This window comes from Dermatophagoides farinae, chromosome 2, assembly GCF_024713945.1.
Source record: "Dermatophagoides farinae isolate YC_2012a chromosome 2, ASM2471394v1, whole genome shotgun sequence".
Taxonomy (NCBI): domain Eukaryota; kingdom Metazoa; phylum Arthropoda; class Arachnida; order Sarcoptiformes; family Pyroglyphidae; genus Dermatophagoides; species Dermatophagoides farinae.
The window spans coordinates 2,030,130-2,053,339 of record NC_134678.1 but is presented as its reverse complement, the minus strand read 5'-3'; the positions used below and the strand labels follow the sequence as shown (position 1 = coordinate 2,053,339).

The following is a 23,210-nucleotide window of genomic DNA, read 5'->3' as shown; positions in this document are numbered from 1 at the left end:
CTATGATAGTGTGACAACGACATCGACGACGACGACGACGGTAATTGGCTCGAATAAAATAAAAAAAAATATCTAGGCAAAATAATAATAAAATAAAAAAAGTTCATTTCCAGCTCGACAAAAAAAAGATGATGTTGACGAAAGAAAACAAAAAATAAAGTGAATGATACAACGGAATTTCAATGATGGAATGAAATGGAAAAAAAAATCTAATCTAATCCGAAACGAAAAAAAAAACGAATTTTTCATTCCATTTGATGTTGATGTTGATGATAATCATGAATTCTTTCTTATCTCATCTTTTCAATCATTCATTCATTCATTCATTCACTTGTACACATGAATTTGATTTTACCAGAAAAAAATAGATGCAAAAAAAGGCCGATTCTTATAACAGCACACACAATACAATCTTAAACAAGGGCGCTTGAATCTTTTTTTTCTCTCTACCCATCTACAAATTGTTCCTATGTTTGTCTTGATTAGATGAGATGACCGTTTGACACATACAGAACAAAAAAAAAAAATCAAGTAACGAGATAAAAAATGCAACAACAACAACAACAAACACTATCTATCCATCTATGTCATTTTATATGTTTTGTGATCTATCCATCCATTCATTCATTCATTCATTCATTCATTTTCATATACATTCATTATCATGGTCGTTGGACAAATATCGACAATCTAGATATAGATCTGACCAATAAAGTAAAAAGTATAACGATAAAAAAAAGAAAGAAAAAGGCTGAATAAATTCCAAATAAAAATGATGCCAATTTGAATCTGGTTTAGAATCAAGTTTATTCTGTTATTATTATTATTATTATTTGTTATATTCTCCACCATCATCGTCGCCATCATCATCATCATCATTATCGTCGTCATTATATCGATCGATTCGAAATATTCTACATACATACACAATGAAAAAATATTCTATGACCGTTTGACCGTTATTATTATTATTGTCATCTTTTGCCGTTCTGTATGTTTCTTTCTTGTGATCCAATATACAATTGTATTGCATAGAGAATTTTTTTTTTTTGATTCTCACTTGATTTTCTATATCATCATATATAAAATATTTGGATCATTAGAATTACAAACAAATGTATGTTTGTTTGTTTGTTTGTTTGTATAATAATACATCAGGATTAACATTATAAGATCAATGCAAACATTGATTATAACTAGTATGAATGAATGTATAATGATAATGAATGTGAATAGAATTTATTCTAGGGTATTTCATATAACGAAGAGAGAAAAAAAACAAAACACACAATCCAGAAAGAGAGAGAGAGAGAGAAAATGAGCAAACACCCCCCCAAAAAAAAACAATTCCACCAACAACAGCAAAAATAACAACAACAACAACAACTATGACGACAAGATTGATCATTGAAAATGAAGGTTTAATGGAACAAAAACACACACACACACATACACATAGAGCGAGAAATTAATAGTTGTAGCCACATTGCTTATATATATGTGGGATACCCCCTTCAATAGTGCCAATTTCAACCAGCAACAATAATAATATCACTTCATTTCTCATTTTTTTTTTTGTTCACTCAAACACAATTTTTTTTACACTAACGAATCTGTGAAATATCGTTCTGCCCCTGTGTGTATGTGTGTGTGTGTTCAATGAAATTGAAACGGAAGGCGACAAACAACAACAACAACAACAACAACAAGAACAAACGAAATGAATTGGTATTTGTTCGTAATAGGATATATCAAATACGGATCATATGTGCCTGTGTGTGTGATGTTATGCTGACAATAAATATATAGTGAATGTAAATGAAACGTTAAGTCAAATAAATAAATATATGAAAAAAAAATAATATTCCCCATTCTTATGTGTCCTATCAAGACCATTATAATTGAATTCTATACCGATTCTTTCTCTCTGTTTGTATGTGTAAGTTCCACTCAATTCGTAATCGAAATAATAACGACAAATGAGAACGTCTTTGATATTGATTCCAATCAATATAAATATATTTTGTTTGTATTCACATCCTATTAATGAATGAACGAAATGAATGTGAAATGTCATTGCAACGAATGATGTGTGAACGGAAAAAATATTGAAAGTGCAATAATACACACACACAAACACACACAAATATCAAACTAATTGAATCAACAACAAAAAAAAAAAACAAAAATTATGTATCACTTTATTGATTTCTAATAAAATCTGATTTGATTTTGTTTTTCTCTCTTTTTTGTTTTGTTTTTAATTCTGATTATATAGATTAACTGTGACGGCTAGCTGTCCAATGAATCTACAATATTTTCCAATGGATAGTCAACTATGTACAATTGAAATTGAAAGCTGTAAGTATATACGTTTTAATGATGGACAAAAAAAAACTGGTGGTTCAATCAATTTATCTAATTTTTTTTTCTTACCAATCTAATCAGATGAATTCTGAATAGTAGAAATTAATGGCACTGAACAAATGATGATAAAAGAACAAAAAAAAAAAAAAAATTCAAACTAAATTTTTTTTGTTTGCATCAATTCTGTGCTTTATTTTTTTAATGAATTTTTTTTTTTGATTCTTTTTGCTTTTCACTTTTTTTTCGAATATAAAACTAATATATAATTGAATTCTAAAAGGTCATAAGAATATATATGATTCTTTTTGTAAAAATAAGAAGGAAAAAACAAGCGTTATTTTGAAAAATTTTTCATTTTTCAAATATACAATACAATGACTTCATACAGACACACACACACACACAAATATAACAAAGAATTGTGTGTGTGTGTGTGTGTGTGTGTGTGTGTGATCAAGTTTCAATTACATTCATTTTTATTTTTTCAATCACGATTCTCAGTATGATCACATGATGATAACAACATTATTTTGCTCATTGAAAATTCTTTGCCATTTTTTTCACATATATCACAGATGAAAATGTTAAAATTTTTCTTTTTTTTTTGCTTTTTTATTCTCTCTGTTTTTTTTTATTCTCAAAATTGGCCATTCAATTTTTTTTTCATTATTTATGCCCTCTGTGAAATTTTTTGTTTGGTCAATTTTTTTTTGTTTCGCTTTTCGCAGAAATGAAATGTGAAAACTGAAACGATCGCTATTTTTATTTTTGAATGGGTTTGTCTGTGTGTGTGTGTTTGTGAAAAGAATAAAAGTAGTAGACCATAGTTGAAGAAAAAAAAAATCATGATGTATACGTGCTTGTATGTGTGAAAATGAAAAATAAATAAAAGGAAAAATAATCGAATCAAATGGATTGTCATTTCTCTCTCTCTCTCACTGGCAGCCCCTCCAAGGGACTTGAACTTTTCAAAATGAAATTATAATTTCTGTTATCTGACCATTGGCCAACACCAACACCCACTTGCAATTTTTTTTGAAAAAGCAAAAAATTGACATTTAATAAAAACTTTATAAACAGAAAAATTAAATCACAAAAAAAACAAACTTTTTCATCCATTTTTATTTTCATGTTTCGTTGTCGTTGTCGTTGTCGTTGTGGTTGTTGTTACTGTTGACAAACTAAGTTGGTCATCAGATAAATATAAACATTATATCTCATTCCTATTGACATTGTAAAATTATTTTCAAAATTACGCCTAAAAACATAATATATGTTCAAGTGTGCGTTAATTCTTTAGCCAACAAAAAAAAAAAAAAAAAAAAAAACAACAATATCTTGACACCATTACTTGATGATAAAACACTTGATTTAATTTGATCTGATGATCTTATGAGAGCTTGTTGTTTTTTTTCTTTTCAAGAGTTGATCAATACAATAATTGAACTATTGAGCAATTGAATACTGGAAAAAAATAATGTATAGATCATATGAAACAATGATGAAATCTGTAAAAGAAAAAAAAATTTGGTAGTTTCGAAAATGTACTCTAAATAAACATGCCAATTTTGACATTTTCTTTTTTAGTTTTCACTGGGAAAAAAAAGAATTTTTCCTGACAATTTGTTGTTGTATATATGACAAATTCCATTTAAAAATAACCCTTCCGAATTTATTTGGTGATGATGACGGTGATGTTTCGTTTTTTTTTCTTCTATTTCCTTAATAATATTCATCATGACAATAGTTGCCATTTTTTTATAAAATATTTTTTTTTTGCATATATTCATCTCAATTTCTGTTGAATTTGTTTTTTTTCACAAGAAAAATTATTCATAACATTAATATTAAATTAAGAAATGAAGAATCGATTTGAATTTTTTTTTTGTTAATATTCAAAATTTGAGTATGAATAAAAACGGAGGAAACGGGTGTGGAAAAATCACCGCCACCACCACCCCTGCACACTTGAACAAATGGCAAACTTGTTTGATGATGAATTTTTCCTTTTTATTCTCAATTCATTGGATACTACGATTCTTAAATGGTTAACTTTATCATCATTTTTTCCTATTTTTTGTTGTTGTTGCAAGATTCATGTTACAGTTATTCCGATTTTGCTTTTTTTTAACTAATTCATACTTTTTTCTCTTTATAAAACAACTACCACCACACGTTCGTCTGACACCCATGATAAAGAAACAAAACGATACGCCATAAATTTTTTCATTGCGCAATATATATTGAAAAAAAATAACCAGCTGCTATTCATTGCATATTGATTTGGTAATTTGTTTGAAAAGAGTGTAAAGAAAAAAAAGAATTGATGGCCTTTTATTTAATACTGAGTGGATTATTCTATTCTCTATAAATTTTCCCTTCTTTCTTTCTTTCTTTCTTGTACATTTATTTAGAATTTATTTTCGATTAAGTTTCAGTTGTTAGAAGAAATTGTTATGGATTATCGTCTGCATTTTTTTTTCATTGAAAATTAAATTTGAATCGAAAAAAAACTGCATATCCTCGTCATATGATTCTTCCGTTTTTTTTATAATGCTCAATATTTTTTTTTTTTACTGATATATTCTATATATGGTTTTTTTTCCGAAAAACTTTTATTGACTCAAACTAAACATTATGTGTTTGTTTTGTATAATTCTTATTTCGTCCAACAAAACAACAAGTGTATAGTGTTGGAGAGAGAGAGATACTAGAGATATATTGGCTTCATAATTTTTTTTTCTTGCAAATAAACTTTGTCTGTGTGTGTGTGTGTGTGTGTGTGTGCACATTGAACTCAAATCACACACACATACAAACACAGACAAGAAAGCATTAAAAATTCCATTTATTATCTTAGGAATTCTACGATCAAATTATCCATACATTGGAAAATTACTTTTTTTTCTTCTAGAACACACACACACACACTGGCAATATAATAATAACCATAATTGAATGAATAAATTCCGTTCGACAAACAAACAAGTAAAAAACAAATCGTTGCAAAAAGTTGAACACACCCAGTTGATACACTTGATATAAACCAAAAAAAAAAAAAAAAAAAATCTTATAAATTTCCTTATTATTTTTTTTGTGTAGTGAAGATTTCGCATTTTTGATTCATTCATTTTATTCATTCAAGGTTTTCATAATGTTGTCAATAAGAAGATCAAAAATTAAAATTTAATAAAGTCAAAATAATAATATTATCTTATCGTGATTTTTTTTTCATTGTCTAATGGTTTTTGATTTTTTTTTGTTTTGTTTCGACGATACATAATGTTTTTTTTTTCTTCTTCTACTTTTTTTTTGTTGATTTTAAATATTTCATCATCATCATCATCATACATATGATTCTATTTTCATTATTATTATCGTCATTATATCTATATATGAATAGCAACTTCTCACAATGTTTTTCATCATCATCATCATTTTGGATCGAATTGACTATAGTGAAACGGACCCTTAAACGCTGAAATCAAAAAAGCAAAAAAAAAAAAAAAAAAAATCATTTTCCATTTGCCTGTCATGTCCCGGCACGATCAATGATGATTTGTTTATATCTGGAAAAAAAGAATTTTTTCACTATAAATCACATCTATACACATACACAAGCAAGCATTTGGTATAATGTTTCGGTACAAATATTTTTTCTCCTGGCCATCATACACAGACACACACAAGCAATGCTGATAAATTATTGATATTTCAATGAAAATTTTACGGCATTTTTTTTCGAGATTCCAATCTATTCGATTATGATGATGATGATGATGATCAAGAAAAATGTCTAAGTACTATTAAACATATAAAAAAAAATGTTATCTCATTTATGAAGATGATGATGATGATCATGATCATCATTTTTGAAATGGAAAATAAATTATCCACATTTATATATATTATGTATGTATAAAATCTGTATTTATTTATTTTTGTTATTTTTTTTATACAGATGGCTATTCGATGGCTGATATTGTTTATATATGGTCAAAAGGAAAAGAATCGATCGGTATGTCGAAAGGATTAGAATTACCTCAATTCAAAGTAGTCGGCTATAGACAATCAATGAAAATTGAAACATTGAGCACAGGTATGAATTGATTTTTTTTGTTAATTTTCGAATTTTACAATATTATTTTTTTTCACTCAATCAACAGGAAACTATTCTCGTTTAGTTTGTGAAATTCAATTCGAACGATCAATGGGTTACTACCTCATTCAAATATACATTCCGGCCTCGTTGATTGTAATTATATCTTGGGTTTCATTTTGGTTACATCGTAATGCAACACCAGCAAGAGTAGCATTGGGTGTTACCACTGTGCTCACTATGACAACTCTGATGTCCTCGACAAATGCAGCACTGCCTAAAATCTCCTATATTAAGTCGATCGATGTCTTCCTTGGTACTTGTTTCGTAATGGTTTTTGCCTCATTACTAGAATACGCCACTGTTGGTTACCTTGGTAAACGTATTGCAATGCGTAAAACTCGTTCACAACAATTAGCTAAACTTGCTCAAGAACACCGTAATAGATGTGCAGCAGCAGCAGCTGCTGCTGCGGCAGCTGCTACTGGTACTAATACACGAAGCGGTAGCATAAATCTCAATATGTCTGGTCCTGGTGCCAGTGTCATGTCTAATCAAATGAATGTATCCGGCCAAAGCCACATAGATGATGATGGCAATGAACCAAACGAACTAACCATACCACCACCAATGCCTATGCAAACAGGACACGGAATGTTATGTCAACCTGATCTAAATTCAACATTACATCGATCAGTGAAGCCAATACCGGTAAGTGGAAATATTCTAATGAAACAAAACAAGTCCATTATGATTTTAATCATTACATAATTCAGTTTTGACTCGACCAAACATGATCAATAGTTGATTAATTTGTTTTCATCCATCATAAATTGTATCTATTGAGTTAGTCTAGTTGTCAAAAAAAAAGTAAATTCAATTTTTTCCTCTTTATAGCTAACTGTTTCAATTTTAGTTCTAATTTGTTCCATGAGTTTCAAGAATATGATATTGAAAATGAAACAATCAATTTTAAATTTTTTTTCCCTTAAACTTTCAAATGTATGCTAGGGTATGTTACCAAAAGTAGTGAACGGAAAAAACTTTTACGAAAAAAAAGTTAATATCAAGCATTTGAAAGACAATGTGTGACACCAATCTTATTTTAAAAAATCATTTTTTTTCAGCTAAATTTGCCATAAAAAATAAGAAATAATCTATTCTGAAGAAAAATGAATATTGTATTAGAAATAACGGACGTGAATGGTGAACAAATTCTATCAAGATGATAAGATGAGATGGTGATAATGAAAATTGTATAAATTGTATTACAATGAAACAAAACAAACAGAAAAAAAATGACCGATCAAACTAAAATCAAATGATAATATTAATGAATGTGAATGATATATAGAATCGATGATCAATGATGACCAATCTGTTTGTGGTGACATGGACATTATTATTTCATCATAATGTCATTGTAATGATAAATAAATCCATGATGATGATGATCAGAATATATTTTTTTCCTATTGTTTGTTTTGGCATTTATCATTTATATTGAATCATTTTTTTGGTTTATTTGATATCATTATCATCATTTTTTTTGATATATTTACAATTATTAATAATTATAGCCATACAATCTTTCATCATTTGATTACAATCTTTTTTTTTTGGCAATGATTTCATTTTATTTTTTTTTGTTTTTTTCTTGCTTTGACTTTGATCAATTTTGTCTGTTTTTTTTACTGTTAGGTCTGTTACTGGTTTTGATTTAGCTCTTTTTTTTCTTGTCTTGTTTGCGAATCCTATGCATATTTCTATTTTCCATGTGATAATTATACTGTTTCGTTCACTCGTTTGTATGTGTGTGTGTGTGTGTTATTCGATTTCTGTACTGTATATAATGATATAATAGTATGGTAATAATGATGAGATCAACGAGAAAATTATAGCCTTTCGAATTTTTTTTTTCTACGAATCAGGTTCACGTGTTTTTTTGTTTTTTGCCGTTGTTGTTGTTGTTGTTGTTGTTGTTGTTCCCAGATGAATTTATCTAAATATATGTATTCAATCTACATTTACATTTTACTTTTTTCACTTATGAATCTATGGCACACATACGCATATTATCTAATCGAGACATTAATGCAATTATTATCTGTTGAAGCGCTTATGTTGTCTTGTCTTGTTTCATATGAATTTTTTTTTTGTTCAATTTTTCCATGAAATATAAATCACAATTTATCATAAAATATATGGAAAACAGTCATGCATGTGAATTATATTTGATTTATTCTTATAACACCTTATGATGATTATGATGTAAAAAAAACTACAATCTAGAGAGAGAAAGAGAGAATAAAATATTTCTCATATCTTATTGTTGTTGTTGTTGTTGGTCGTTTTCAATGTATTCTGTATGTAAATGACCATAAAAAGAATTATCATCTCAAATTTCTTTTCTTTTTTATTCTCTAATGTCAAACTTTTCGATATAATCTGCATAAGAAAGAAAGATAAGAAAGCTTTAAATAACTGGGGAAAAAAATGAAAAATTTTTCATACAACAACTAAAACAAATGATGATGATGATGATATGAATATAAAAAACAAGAAACTCATGCTCAGCAATGCGATTTATGTGTATTGGCATCGTTATTATATCTTAATGTTGTGTATCACACAAGAAAAAAAATAAAAACGAGCATGAATAACATCAAGAATCGGATCATATTTTTTTTTTGCTTGTCAGAACAAAAAAAAATTTACATTTACCGGTTTCTTTTTCATAATAATAATAATAATCAAAGAAAAATCAAAAAAGACAGTTTTAATTGTTCTTCAATGGTTTTTTTGTCTCTCTTTCTATTCATACTATATACTGATTACACTGTTCCAAAGTGATTAAAATGAGAACGAAAAAAAAGAAGAAATTCTCATGGAATTGATTGAATTATGAATTGAATGAAAATGATGATGGATAATCTTTGTCGCCGTCGTTTTTTTTGCTGTTAATTTATCATCATCAATATTATTGCTAATTATTGATTGATGATATCTATTTATAGAAGTAGAAATGAAAAAAAACTATTCTTTTTTTTTGGAAATTAGTTAGTCAAAATAATATGAAAATACAAAAAGAAAGTAAAATGAGACTGAATAGAAAGGATAGAGAAAAAAAATGGTTTCATTATTGTTATCGTATGACCAATAATAATAAATGATGATGATAATAACCGACTATATCCGACTACTACCTCTTTATATGTTTTTTTTTCTCATTTTCAATAAGTAAATTAGCAGCAGCGTGTTCAGGGAATTTTTTGTTCAATGATGATGATGATGACGATGATGATGATGATCTATATAATGTCCATAAACTACAGTATATAAATGCACATATTACAGAACTATGTGTGTTATACAAACGTCATCATACTGATTTTATACATTTTTATATGCCGTTCCATTTGGACCAATTTTTTTCTTTCATTGCAATAATACCCTATTCTAGCGGTATTGTCGAATGATAGAATCGTTTATATTCGGTTGTCTGTGTGTGTGTGTGTGTGTCTGTTTATATGTAAAGACAGAAGCAGAATTTGACCGTGGAATAAGGTTGCTGTTGTTATTATTATCATCGTCGATATTGGTTGGTTAGTTGAATGTCGAAGAATTTTTTTTTTTTGCTTTTTTGAATAGAAAATAGAAATACTTTTGTTCGTTTATCACCATTTGGATGCTATTTTTAGGCACAACGACCTCGGCCTAGTAAAAAAAAAAAAATTTTCCTTTCCTTTTCTTCATCATTACTATTCTTTTTCTATTTTCACTTTAGTAATCTTTTTAGCTTTTCGATATTTTGTTTCGGATATATACGATTCTATTCTATTTATATTTTGAATAGAATCGCTGATGCACTCGACCTGTCACATTCAAAAAAAAAAAAAAATTGTATATTAATAAAAATCTACCAGTTAGTATTATAGAATCAATGGTGGCTCTATTTCGCAATTCAGTTTCGGTTTCTGGTTTCTAGTTTTTGCCTCCTACCCCTTCCCCCTCCCCCACTCATCAAATGGTTTTCTTATTATTTAAATATCAATTTTCATTAGCACTAATTTCAATTTATGCTGATTTTATACATAGTGGTTTCCATTTTTATTTTTTAAATTTCCAAAATTTAATCATGCACATCAATTTGATTGAATCACAAACATTAATGATTATCATTAAACCATTGGAGACCTAAATTGCTTGTCTATTTTGAACCAAAAAATATCATTGTGAAATGCTAAACAATTTTCTAAATTTCAAAATGCCAATATACTGTATATGTGTGTGTATGTTTGTTTTTTTTTGAATCCATTCAAATACAAAACACGGAAAATTTTCACAAAAATTTACATATACAGACTTACATGGAAAAATATTTTCAATATATAATGTGCCTAAAAATTCTTTTCCAGTAAAAAAAAAAAAAAAGAAAAAAAAAATTCAAATACACGCGAATTATGTTCCAGTTTTAGTTTTACTCACAATTCCATGATCACTAGAGAAAAATGGCATCATCATCATCATCAACATGACTATCACACTACCGACAACATCAACAATCAAAAAGATTACTTGCAAGATTTGATTCATTCCACTATATATATATCACATACATACTTTTTTTATTCTATTTTATTCTCTTCTCGTTTGAATGAGAATAAAAAAGAATAATAAAATAGAATAGACAATGGTAATAATAGTAGAATATTATGTACTGGTATTACAACTAGAATTCATTTGTATTTCTGTAAGATGATGTTGAGAGAAAAAGAGAGTGAGGGAGTGAAACTTGTATACTACCATTGTTTGGTTCATTTATCATCGGTTTATCATCGGTTTTACATCTTTTTTTTCTCTCTCTCTCTCTCACATTCTATTCCTTGTCTCATACATATATTATATATTTTTTTCCGCTTACTTTTTACGCGTATACATTTTTTTTTGAAACAATATTATGGACGATTTTGGAGTGGTGAAAAAGAATTTCATAAAAAAAGGACCGTATTAAATCATATATATAATATAGAGTGATCATTGGTTTATTAAAGTTAACCAATCTTATTTTTTATTTCAAAAAAAAAAAAAAAAAAATAAAGAATAATCTTTCAACCTTTCTATTCCATAATGGACATATATATACATTCATAGTATGTGATTTCTTTTCATATCATGTGTAAACAAACAGCTTTTTACGAATGTTGTTTGAATTAATGATTCAAAAAAAAAAAAAATCAAATAAACTTTTTTTATGTAAATGGAATTAGATGTGTTGACATATTCGCTAACTCGCACATACACATACACACACACACAATGATAATAAATAGCAGAAAGGGAATCGATTAAAAGTTTATTTGAATTTTTTTTTCATTTAATTCTTAAAAGTTGACTTTTATTTGGCAAGTTGCAACCATCATCATCATCATGAGTATCGAATAATTCGATTCTATACACAAAACCCAAATGTACATTATACATTTTACCAAAATGATCGCTTGCTATCTATTTTTTTTGTTCCTATCTTCATTGCCATTTTCGGTATAGGTACATTTTATTTTTGATTACTATTTTATAAATATTCTGTTTTTTATAAACAAACAAACAAACAAATAGAAAAAAATAAGTAGTTTCAGTGAATTTATATTATGCATAAGAATTTCCATTACAGATACATACATTTGAGAAAAATGAACAAAATAGAAAAAAAAACAGAAATGAAAGAATCGCGATCGAAATGTCAATTTATGACAATATACCATCGAACAAACAACAACAACAATGCCACTTATGGTTGCAAAATAAAAAAAAATGGATCAAAATGAATCTGATTCGTTTTCTCTTTTGTTGTTGTTGTTGTTTTTGTTTCCTACTCAATTTCAAGAATTCAACTCACACACACAAGTACCTAGTTTTTTTTGTTTGTCTCTCGACAACATACACATCAACATACAATAGTACCGGATGATGACACAGAAAAAAAGAAGAATTTTGTTTTTTTCCCCATTTCTTTCATTTCATTCGAAACAAAAGGAATGAATGAACAAAAAAAAAATTCCATTCTCTGAAAAAAAGATTCTCGTTGATCGTTATATACTTTGACAATTTCAAAAGAACCGAGAAAAAAAACAAAACAAAATTTTAAAAGGGATAAAAATAACACCATTTTTCGATATTGGAAATTGAATATATATCGATAAAATGTGTATGTGTGTGTGTGTGCGTGTGTAGACAAAATTGATGAGGTTGAGTGCTAAACAAAACAGAAAGAAATTCCAGGTATCAAATTCTTTTTTGTGTGTTTGAATTTAGATATGTCAAACCAACCGAAATGAAAATGGTGAAAAGAAAAATCTTTTTCTTTATTTTCATATAGCATTTATTGTTTGTTTGTATATATACAAATAAATGAATTCATCGCTGTATAAATAAAATGTGCCATATGCTATGATGATGGCTAAATGTGTTTGTGTGTGTGTCTACAAAATGGAACAATAAAGAATAAATAATAATAATAAAAATCATTCCATAACTTTACGAAGCTAATTTGAATAATTAATTGTTATATTACGAAAGATGATGATCAAACACAACAACAACAAAACTAAACTAAACAAAACCAATCGAGACTAATCTATTCGGCCACACAGCTATCCATTGATATTGATAAAAAAAAAGAAAAATTCAATGAAAAAAAACGAATAGTGAGACAAAGAACAAAAAAAAATTATTTGCTTCAAGCTAATCGTATGTAGTTTATTATTATTATTATTATTTGAAGATTAATTACGTAAAGCATTCGTGCATGAATCTGTTTTGAATTTTTGTTTTCGTTGTTGTTTTGTTTTTGGTGATTCATGTATATATTTGATTATAATAATAATTTGTTGTTGTTGGTTAAAAAAAAAATCGAAAATTCACATATGTGGTTGGCTACCATCATCATCATCATCATCACCATAATCATTGACAATCAGAATTTAGGCATAATCCATACATTTACACTTTTTTTCATCATTATCATCATCGTTATTATTATTATTATTATTCAAGCATTAAATAAGATAAACAAAACGAAAAAAAAAACAGCAGCATTAATTAGAAATAACCACTATTACAAGCACACATACACACACAGAATATTCTCTGTGGATTTTTTTTCAGTTTTTTTGTGCCCACCATCTTATGAAAATTAGGAAATTTTAATTTTATTCTTTTTTTTCAAACAACAACAACAAATCGTGTTGGGGTTTTGAATTTTTTTTTACTTCTTTTTCTACTTTTCAGAATACCATACTATCGTCATAAACCTTTCACATACAGAGCTTCCAAGCAAGTTTTGTATTTGATAATAATGTATATTCACATCTCTTTCGATGGGGTAATAATAACATATATATAGCCTCTTAATATGAAGAAAAATAAAAACGAAAATGGAAATACAATTATTCAAAAGTATTGCTGTGATATTACATTAGTCAACAACAACAACAACAACAACGACAACACCAAATACATTCTATGGTTCTTTGGGTATATGTCTCAATCCACACCCAAATAGACCATACTTTTAATGTTGGAAAACAAAACAAGAGATTCGTTCGATTAAATGTTGAAAAAAATACATATAAAAAACAAAAAAAAAAAAAACAAAAACAAAAACAAAAACTTTAAAAGCATTATGACAACGATACATTTTGTTACTTTAGAATCTGATGTGTGTGTGTGGCGTGTTTGTTTGTTACATTCAAATGTTGAATGAATGAATAAAATGTGTGTTGTATTATGTAATATATATGACTATAAGTAGTAAACAAATCAACTATCTTTCAGTTTTGTTATATATTTTTCTTTATCCTTTTTATTTTCTTTTAAATTAAATGAATGCAAATTCAATTTACGATGATATTCAGTACAGTGTACTAGTGAAATGTAGAATAATCAAAAAAAAAAACAAAAAAACAAAACAGAGAATTAGAGTGAAAGACAAACGACAAAATGCAAACTAAAAAAAAAATGGTGATCATTCATATTTTTTTACTTGTTACAAATGTTGATGATTTTGGGAAAATAGAGAAATTTTATTTCATTTCTCTATTTTGAATTTCTTTTTTTGTTTGTTTGTTAGTTTTTCCATTATTTATAGCAACACAAAATGCAATATTCAACAATGTAGATTTATAATATGAATCGATATCTTTATTAACTGATGATTTTATTCACCATTTTTTTTTGTTACAGATACATCAAACATTAGATAGATTAGATCGTTATGCAACGATTGGTACGCCTCGTATTGTACATCATCCATCCATGAATTGTCCACCGTCATGTCCACAAGTATGTTGTTCATTTTGTTATAAATTCTTTTTTTAAAAATGCTAATATAATTTATTTTAAAGGCATATGGACGCCAAGATATTCGTTTAAATCGAGCGACACCCATTTTATCTGGACCAGAATGTGCCGCAAGAAAAAGTTTTTCAGCCAAATCATCATATTCTGCTCATCTTCCTCCCGATAGTCCAATCAATGGAACGCCAAGTTTAACAATATCGGCACCATGTACAGCAATGGTGCCACCACCGCCTCCAATTCCTGCCGCCTCAACTGGATTATTAGGTCCACATTGTAGCCAAACAAGCTCATCATCGCCAATTAACTTACATAAACGACATCAACATACAAATGAATCAACAATGGGTCCAGAAGGTGATAATGCAAGTATGAGTGGTCAACAACAAACCGGTGGACAACATTTTGGGCCAAAAAATCCAAATAAATTATTTGGTGTTAGCCCAAGTGATATTGATAAATACTCAAGAGTAGTGTTTCCTGTTTGTTTTGTCTGTTTCAATTTAATGTATTGGGTCATTTATTTACACATCTCAAGCCAAATGATTGAAGATTTAATACCTGCAAATTAATCATTATTATCATGATTCTTTACAATATATAAAATACAGTATTACAATAAGCACGAATATTCCAATACTACACACACACACACACTCCATTATAGATCACTTGTAATATAGGAAAAAAAATCTGCCCACCAAAAAAAAAAAAAAACAAAAAACAACAACGAAAACAAATTATTCTTTTTATTTGGTCAACCGTTCCAAAAAGCCAATCAAAACCAACAACAGTATCTAGTCTAATTCTGCTTTTTCTATTATACAAAAAAAAATAGTAACGTAATGTGATACATTTATGTTTCTCATCATTTTTTTTCATCTTCTGTTGTTGTTAATTTTACTTTTATTCATTTCCGTTTCTTATTTAAGTTATTGTTAATGATGTTGTTCTTGTTTTATCGCCCACACACACACACACACAGACACAAATTAGGATTTTTTTCCAATTCAACCGATCGAAATCAATTAGATTTTGAGGAACAAATAAAAAAAAAATTTGAAACTAAATGAAATTCGGAAAAAAATACGAACACACACACACGTACGAGGAAATGAAAAATTCTTTGGAACACAAGGATAACAGCAAAGTTTTCGTTATATTTTTTTTCTTTTTCGTATTCATTCATTTGAATTGGATTGAGTGGTAGTGGAATAAAAACGAATATCTAACGTCCAGAATAGTCAATAAGAAATGAGATATTTTTTTTCGCCATACATACATTACCATGATGAATATCAAACACATTTACAAGCCCCATTCACATTTATTTACATTTTGAAAAAATCGGAATCTTTGGATAGTCTTTTTTTTTTGTTCTCGATTCGATTCTATTTGATTCTACTTTAAGAAAAAAATGAGGAAAAGAAATTCTTATCAAATCAATCGCTATTTATATATATTATTCTCTGATATAGCAATCAAACTTTATGAACAAATTAAACTCATGGACCATCATCATCATTATTATTATCATTGATTTGCAACACATCTTACCAATTACAATGATGTGAACAAATCATAATATATTTCTTCGCCGTCGGTATATATACACCAAACATACACATGCAGACACAAACTAATTTGATTTTTTGATTTTCTTTTTCTTTTTTTTTTGTATGTAATTTTTTTTTATATATACAAAAGTTGTTTATTAATCTCAATCAAATATATACAACACATTGACAGGAAAGTGACCCAAAACACACACATAACACACACACACACACACCTGCATGCAAATACACAGTGCAATGACAAAAACAACAAATCAACATAGTTATCATACGAACAAAAAAAAAAGAAAAAAAAATTCTTAAATTTATTGATCTGTTGAATAGGTTGCTATAAATTTTATGCCAAAAATATGTTACATACACCATCATATATCATCAATGAAAAGAAGAATAAGTTATCAACCAAGTTTGTTTATTGTTATTATTGTTTGTTTGTTTGTTTTCTTTTTGGTCATAGAATTCATCATTATTATTATTATCTAAAATGTTGTTGATAAAATGGTTTAGTGTGTGTGTGGATGAAAAAGAATTTTTATTTGTGAAAACAAAAAATTAGAAATTGTAACCACTACATATTGTTGTTAGAAAGAGAAAAACCAATTGACAAACAAATTGTTGTAAACAACAGAAATTCTGATTTTTTTTTCTCTCTCTCTCGATAAAATGTCATGTTTGATTATCATCAACATAATCATCATCATTTTTTTTTTCGTTGGTTGGCTATGTATTTTTGTCGTCTGAATACTTTTTTCACCACCATCATCATCATCATCATCATCACCACCAACATCGCCACCCATATAACACCAACATACCCAATTACCAGATTGTCCGCCCAGACAATGTCAAAAGATTTTTTTTTTGTAATTATATTCTTTTGATGTGAAACAAAAAAAAATAGAGAAAAAAATTGCGGTCCATTCATCATCATCAATCACAAAGTAAATTTTCAACCATCATTTCAAAATGGAAAAGAAAAAAATCCATATATACAATTTAATGGATCTAAATGATTCAATCATTTTTTTGTTGTTGTTGTTGTTGTTGTTGCTCTTTGATTTTATTCATACATACATACCATACATACACCGACAACATTTTTTTTCTTCAAGTTTGTTTTCCTATTCGAATAGAAGACCATAAATGAATTGAATGTGTTAAAATTTACATGAAATACAATTTTCAAAATAATTATACAAAATACAGTGAGAAAAAAATATTTATGACATTCATCATCATCACACGACGACGACAATAAAATCCAAATAAAAGAAATCGGCTAGCTAAATAAATCTCCCACACACACACCCACACATACATACATAAAAATTTTTCCCAAACAAACCATCAAAATATTGAACCACCGATTTTATAAGATTAAAAAAAAAATTTCCTCTTTTTTTATATATAAATTATATAATCTATATATGTGAAATTACTTGCTTTACTAATTAAAAAAAAAAAAAAACAAAGAAAGAAAATGACAATAATCGATAATAAGAATTGGTGTCTTGATTGTTGTAACAATAATTTTTGAATTTTATTTAAAAAAAAAAAAATTCGAAATATTGATTCAAGATCAATCAAATGATTTGTACCAATGTGTTTAACAAAAAAACATGTACAAATCATCTATTCCAGTGATTCCCAACCATTTTTTCTTCGCGAACCCCTTTCAAAAATTCGAGTACATACAAAGTTACCCTTTTGCATATCCCACGAACCCCCAGGGGTTCGCGAACCACCGGTTGGGAATCACTGATCTATTCAAATAAATAAAAAAAAAAGATCATCAATGTATCAGAAGTAGAATTCATGATCACCGGTATACGATTTGTCGTTTGTTTTGAACTGATTTATTTGTTCAATCACTTTCTTCATCCGTTCTAGTATCTATCAGATTGGGAACGATATTATTTAAATTGTTACAATTTGAATGATCATTCTGTTGATGATTATTAGCTTGAATGCTTAATAATTCTTCAGTATCACTGCCATAAAGTACTTCTTCATCTGAATCGTTTATCATTGACAATGTTGGATTATCACGGACAATGTGACATTCTGTTTCAAACAATACAAAAAAAAAAAATATTAGCGCATACATCATTCATTCAATAAACAATTTCTTACCATTTGATTGATTCAATGAAGGCCTATAATAATATGCACAAGAACAAATATAAATGTTGACCAATGAGAATATTGATAAAAATGTAGCTGATGATGATGAAAAATGTGTAAATGGTAATAGTCGAAGAAACGGTATAGAACTAATCATATTTGTTGTTGATGGATTCGATGTAGTCGATATTAATATTGTTAACATTGAAATAGTGATTACAAAAAGCATTAAAAATGTTTGCAATTTTAGTCGTACATCAAAATATGGCATCAATCGTAATTCGGAGAATGCAGCCATTACCAGTATGATTAGATACAAAAAATATAGAACGAATGCAATATGAAAAAAGACGCTTAACAGCTGTGTACAAAATCATTCATTAGGAATTAGTTTAATTTGGAATATATTTATTCAAATGAACTTACTTGTAAAAATATTGAATGATTAAAAACGTAAAGTTCATCTAATATTGGGTTCGATATTTGATTACGTAATGACCAGGACATTGTATAGATGACAGTGAACCATATGGTGCCGATAATAACCAATTTGCCGCCATAGAATCGAGATAAGGATCGATTATTTTGTCGAATACCATGGAAGAAACAGAGCCAGAAAAACATGATCAGTGTTTGTAGTGAAGTATGTAGCCAAACTTCTAATAAATAAGGAAATTCAGAACCCAACAAGAATTGTATCGGATAAAATGGATTGTTGGACAGAATCAATAACAATAACTGAGCAGCGGTCCATTTTTGTTCAAGCGACCAATCGATGATTGAAAAACGATATAAATGATGCATATAGAAGCACATAACCATGAATGTTACCATCAGGAAGAAGAATCGAAACCAGATCGACAATTTTGTGAAAGAAATATTCACCGAACGAAATTCAAATAGAATATCATCAATAGTGTATTTTTCGTTGACTGATTGTAGCCGATTAAATGTCAGGTTTATTCTATAATGTTGGAATTGTATCTCGATCAATCGAATCACTCTAATCGGTTCACATTTTCGACCACCACAATACAATGATGATTTTAAACGACCACGTGCTAAAAAAAACAAATTAGTGTCAAAATAAAATCGTTTGCTCAAAGAAAAATCATCTTACAAAGTAGTGTTTTATTGTTATTGGAACTGATGCCATCCAAATCGATCAGAATATCAAATTCTTTATGAAATGCTTCAGATGATTCTTCATTTTTCAATGAAAACGTTAGATGGAGCGATAATTGCTGTGAATAAGTTGATAAGGCTGGTGTGATCACCACAAATGGACCGTATGATAACAATTGGGCTGTATAATTTTCTTGAATATTTGATTCGCTTATCATTTCTTTGGCCATAACCGAGTTTATTTTATCGACATTTGGACCGGCCAATCCAATGAAAAGAAGAAGAATATAAGCCGATAATAGGGCGGATAATGATAACAATACTTCACGTTTATGCATCACATAGACGTACATTTGTAACGTTCTGTAAATTAATAATTTGTATATGTATAGAATTAGAAAGTCTGCAAATTAAATGACTACACTATAGTGGTTATAATTTACCTTTCGCATCGATCATGATAATACATTGGTGCTATGAAACGATTAAATTGGGAAAACATATCGTTCACTTGAAGACGAGCTTTGTATAAAAAACTCATTGTGTTGATTAAACCGGGTTTTTTTGGACGTATGTCAAAAAAAAAAAATATTGACAAAATATGTTTTATCGATTATTGATTCAGATTAATTAATATGAATATCAATTGAGTGAAAATGCCACCAAGACAAAAATAATAACTACATTTGGATAAGTAATTGATTTTTTTTGTTCTGTTCGTTAAAAAACAGAATTTCACCGATAAATTGTAAAAATTGACAACGACGACAAAAAAAAACATTGTCAACGCTTCTGCTCGCAATGATTTTTCGGTTCTGGTTCTGTTCCAGAAACGTGAATAAAGTAGTGGTTCGTTCGGGAGTTAGATAATCACGCATGCACAAGAGACAGTTGTATGATCTACGAAAAAAAAAATTGAGAACCCAATAGGCGCAAACCGTGGTTATCAGATATTCATTCAATTCAAACGGATAATTAATGAACAGTGTATACTAAATATTTTATTTCGATTCGAAATTGTTACAATGAAAGTTTAGTTTAATTTTTAAATGTTTCAGCTATTCAAAAATTTCTCGCAATGTGTGAACAAATGGGGAGTTTGATAAGCCAAGGTGATAAATTTCCACCTCTTTTTTATCAGTGCTTTTAGAAACAAGAAAACGTTCTAAAAACTTGACCCGTTTGAAAGCCAAGTCACAATTGATGACAACATCAGGCAATTCTAATTGAACATTGGGATGATCAGCCAAAAATTCGAACGTTGTGGAAAATGCTTGAACTTCATTGTGTTCGATATTATCCATATTTTGTTCATTTAAACTTTTAACAGAACATCCTTTACCACTCAAAACTTTACCAGTTAAATCAGAAAATTCGTGAGTACGTTGAATGATCACAACAATTTTCTTAGACGATGAACTTTTAAGAATAGTTTCCATTTTCTCATAAATTTGTCGGCTCTCGATTTCCAAGATTATGTGTTGCAACCGCAAGTTCCTTGGGGGTTTGAATTCAACAAGCAAACGATCGAAATCACGAAAAGAATCTTTTGTTAAGGATACTTGTGAACTTTTCCAAGTGTTACGGGCTGGTTCATCATTGTCACGACCATAAGAATTTCTGGAAGATTCTATAGATTGACGACCTACTTCTCTCTGGTCTTTTTTAAATTCATCTTTAAATCAGAATAAGTTTAGACAGATTAAAAATTCGTGATATAACAAACTAACCATTATCTCGGCGACTATTATAACGACTGTCATCATCCCGATTTTCATAACAACCAGTAGAAGGGCTTGAGTACTCTAAATTTCCATTGTTAAATGATTTATCTGTGAGTTTAATGATAACTTACTTGATTTGCCAAGACTTGACTCATCATTGAAACGACCCGAATATTCTATATTCAAAAAACCAAACATTAGAGCACATCACAATATATTCGTATCATTTACTGTTGTCATTTCGAGTGTCTTTATCCTCATTATCTCTTTCATCGGATGGTGGAAGGGCATAAGCTAGATGGAAATAAATTGAAATGAATTTATGAAAAAGTGAATCAAGAAACTTACGATTGAACTTTTCCTTGCGGTCGCTACGGCCGTAAGAATCATCATTATAATCTTGATTACGTACGTCTGAATTAAAATGATTCATGATTAATGATCAATGAATAATCCTTTAATGGGCGAACTTACTTGATCTGCCAGTCCATTTGCAATTCGAGTCTTCATTTTGACGACTCGAGTATTCTGTTGATATACAAAATTTGCAAGTTACATTGAAAAAATTAAAAAAAACTCACTGTTTTCTCGGCCACTGTAACGATCAGAATCTCTTTTGTCATTGTCACGGCTATCAGATGGTGGAAGGGCATAAGCTAGATGGAAATAAATTGACATGAATTTATGAAAAAGTGAATAAAGAAACTTACGATTGAACTTTTCCCTTCGATCGCTACGGCCGTAAGAATCATCAGTATAATCTTGATTACGTTCGTCTGAATTAAAATGATTCATGATTAATGAATAATCCTTTAATGGGCGAACTTACTTGATCTGCCAGTCCATTTGCAATTCGAGTCTTCATTTTGACGACTCGAGTATTCTGTTGATATACAAAATTTGCAAGTTACATTGAAAAAATTAAAAAAAAACTCACTGTTTTCCCGGCCACTGTAACGATCAGAATCTATTTTGTCATTGTCACGGCTATCAGATGGTGGAAGGGCATAAGCTAGATGGACATCAATATATAAATGGATTCATTTTAAACTGAACAAGTAAACATACGGTTAGCCTTTCCTCGGCGGTCGTTATCATCATCATCATTGCCTCGATAACGATTGTCTGAAATATAATTTTCATTTATTATCGATTAATACTTTATTATAGGAATTTACTTGATTTGTAATCAGAATCTTCATTATTACGATCACAATGATTATAGTAATCATTTCGGCCTTGACCACCTTTGAAAACAGAATTTAATGTTTGAAATGGAGATTATAATCAAACATATTAAAACTCACTTGAATTAGAAGTCCATTTATTTGCAAAATCATCATCACGATATGAATATTCTGAATGACATTAAATATACAAAATAAGTTCAATATATTGAAAAGCTAAAAACAATGCTTACTTGAATCATTTCGTTTAAAGCGATCATCCCCATTACGATTCGAATAGTCTAGAAAAATATAACAATAACAATAGAAAAAATAATCATTTTGTTGACTTTAACTTACTTTTGGTGTTGCGATTTCGATCACCATTTGATCTGCCACGTGGAACCCCTTTTACTTCTCCTAATTTAACAACATATTAATTAATTTATCAAATTGCTACAAAATTAATCATTTACTAAGTTTTTCTGCTTCATCTTGGATAATTTTTAAATATCCTTGCATTTCAAACGACATTTTTTCTGGTTTGATCAAAAAAAAAAAACAATTCACAATTCACAATAAGCTATTGATGATGATGAAATACAATTGCGTTGAGAACAAAAAAAAATCGAATTGGACAAAGCTCAAACTCGGAAATAGGAAAACATGA

The 23,210-nt window shown here is 28.6% G+C and overlaps 2 protein-coding genes across 2 annotated transcripts in view; one reads left to right on the top strand and one right to left on the bottom strand.

Moving 5' to 3' along the window:
• Window positions 1–17,871, top strand: part of LOC124499280 (gamma-aminobutyric acid receptor subunit beta) — a 43,992-nt gene extending 26,121 nt beyond the window's left edge. The window contains exons 6-10 of the mRNA XM_075728667.1: window positions 2,279–2,361; window positions 6,329–6,466; window positions 6,534–7,177; window positions 14,711–14,809; window positions 14,872–17,871. Of these exons, the coding sequence (XP_075584782.1) occupies window positions 2,279–2,361; window positions 6,329–6,466; window positions 6,534–7,177; window positions 14,711–14,809; window positions 14,872–15,396 (1,489 nt within the window). The 3' untranslated portion in view covers window positions 15,397–17,871. The remainder of the gene's footprint in view (window positions 1–2,278; window positions 2,362–6,328; window positions 6,467–6,533; window positions 7,178–14,710; window positions 14,810–14,871) is intronic.
• Window positions 17,872–18,933: 1,062 nt separating this feature from the next.
• On the bottom strand, window positions 18,934–23,209 carry LOC124499150 (uncharacterized). The gene is given in 18 exon segments (XM_075728668.1): window positions 18,934–19,592; window positions 19,595–20,013; window positions 20,094–20,160; window positions 20,759–21,325; window positions 21,381–21,455; window positions 21,606–21,668; window positions 21,723–21,788; window positions 21,849–21,902; window positions 21,956–22,030; window positions 22,085–22,150; window positions 22,204–22,257; window positions 22,312–22,386; window positions 22,443–22,499; window positions 22,553–22,621; window positions 22,682–22,732; window positions 22,795–22,842; window positions 22,901–22,960; window positions 23,017–23,209. Coding segments are annotated over 18 exon segments (2,583 nt in total). The 5' UTR covers window positions 23,075–23,209.
• Window position 23,210: the final 1 nt, after the last annotated feature.